This window comes from Guillardia theta (genome assembly GCF_000315625.1).
Source record: "Guillardia theta CCMP2712 unplaced genomic scaffold GUITHscaffold_65, whole genome shotgun sequence".
Classification (NCBI taxonomy): domain Eukaryota; class Cryptophyceae; order Pyrenomonadales; family Geminigeraceae; genus Guillardia; species Guillardia theta.
In genome coordinates, this window is record NW_005434609.1 from 367,312 (window position 1) to 369,020 (window position 1,709).

General features: G+C 60.1%; 1 protein-coding gene across 1 annotated transcript; it reads right to left on the bottom strand.

The window, feature by feature from the left end:
* Window positions 1-55: 55 nt before the first annotated feature.
* Window positions 56-1,640, bottom strand: GUITHDRAFT_175425 (ABC-1 like protein kinase; the record flags this gene model as incomplete). Its single annotated transcript, XM_005827682.1, has 2 exons — window positions 56-107; window positions 154-1,640. 2 exons carry the CDS (start codon window positions 1,638-1,640, stop codon window positions 56-58), a joined length of 1,539 nt encoding a protein of 512 aa, XP_005827739.1.
* Between the last annotated feature and the right edge of the window lie 69 nt (window positions 1,641-1,709).

Below are 1,709 nucleotides of genomic sequence, written 5' to 3' on the forward strand. Positions count from 1 at the left end.
CTGCCCCTGCTCCTGCTCGCCCCCTTCCTCGTTCTCCATTTCCTCACCTTGGTCCTCAGCAAGTTTCCCGAGTGGGGATCAGCATGAAAGAAACCATCATCGAGCAGCTGCTTCAGGTTGCACTGGACCCCAATGTTGATCAGCTCCGCCCACTTTTTCCTCTCCTCCTCGGTCGCCGTCACTTTTCTCCTCTCCTCCTGCGTCTCCGCCCATGGCGGCTTCGCCCCCTCAATCCACTCCATCACCATCACCCTCCTCGTGCAGAGCTCCTCCTCCACCTCCGGTACCACCAGCCCGCTGATCTCCCCATACAGCTCCTTGAATCTCCGCGCGTTCCTTGCTTCTTGCCGGTAGTCCACCTCCTCGAACAGACGCTCTGCAAACTCATCCAAGATTGCCGACAGGTCCGATCGCAGCTTCATGCTCCTCTTTGCCACCCCCGCCATCCCTCGTAAGATGTACATATCGATCGGCATCGTCTGCGTCAGCCCCGGCCGCTGCACTTTCACTGCTACATCCCTTCCTTCTCCTGCTGCTCCTGCTGCTCCTGCTGCTCCCCTGTGCAGCCTGGCCCTGTAGACCTGCCCGAGGGAGGCGGACGCGACTGGCTCAGGCGAGAAGAACTCGAACAACTCCTCCACCGACCTCCCGCTCTCCTCCTCTATGATCGCCATCGCTTCCTCCGTAGCAAACGCACCGACGTTGTCCTGCAGCTGCTGCAGCTCCTCCATGTACTCCGCAGGCACCACGTCCGGCCTGTTGCTCAGCGCTTGCCCGATCTTGATGCTGGTAGGCCCAGCGTCTGCCAGCACCCTCCTCAGCTCTCTCGCCCGCTGCTTTCTCAGCTCCTTCCCCTTCCTGCTCATCAGCAAGTCCAGGGCCACGTTGAGGAGCCACTTGCCGACGGGAACACCGACCTCAAGCAGGCGAACGAGGACAGGGATGGGGTTGCGGTCGTAGTATGCTTTGATCTCCGATGGGGAGTAGGTGAGGAAATCCTTGGCGAACAGTCTTCCTCCTGATCTCGCCCTCCTCCTCCTCTCCTCTCCTCCTCTGACCTCCCCCCTCGCAGCCTCTTCAATCCTCCCCTCCCTCACAACCATGGCGGGGAAAGGCATACCCCCTTCCGTCCCCTTCACCCTCTTCGCCTCCTCATCCAGGAAGCGCTCGAGACCTCCCTCCTTCAGAAAGACTTCAGAGATGTAGGGGGAGTCAGCCTTAGCTCGATCTTCCTCCTCCTTCTCCTCCTCCTTCTCCTTCTCCCCCATGACCATGTGGGTCCTGGCATCAAAAGTCCTGTCCTCGTACATCTCCTCAAGGAGCCAGGAGGGAATCTCAACCTCCGTCCAAGGCTTCCATGCTCGTTTCATCTGCGGCACGAGCTTCCCCTCAATCATAGCTCCCTCCTCTCCCTCCTCCCTCCCATCCACCAAGTGCACCCTGGGGTCTTGCAACGCTGAGAGCCTGCAACGTCCTCGACGAACCCTTGCTCCTCCCCGCGCCATGGCCACCCTCCTCTCCATGTGCCGCAGCTGCAGAGTTGGGGTTGAGGTGAACGATTGGGCAGTCGGCACGAGCGACATGGCGGCTAGAGCGATGCAAACAAGGGAAGATCTCCAGGGCATGGCAGCGGGAAACATGTGCCTTGACGACAGCTGTCTGTCCGTCTGTCCGTCTGTCCGTCTGTTACCAAGTCCTCTTGCTGACGA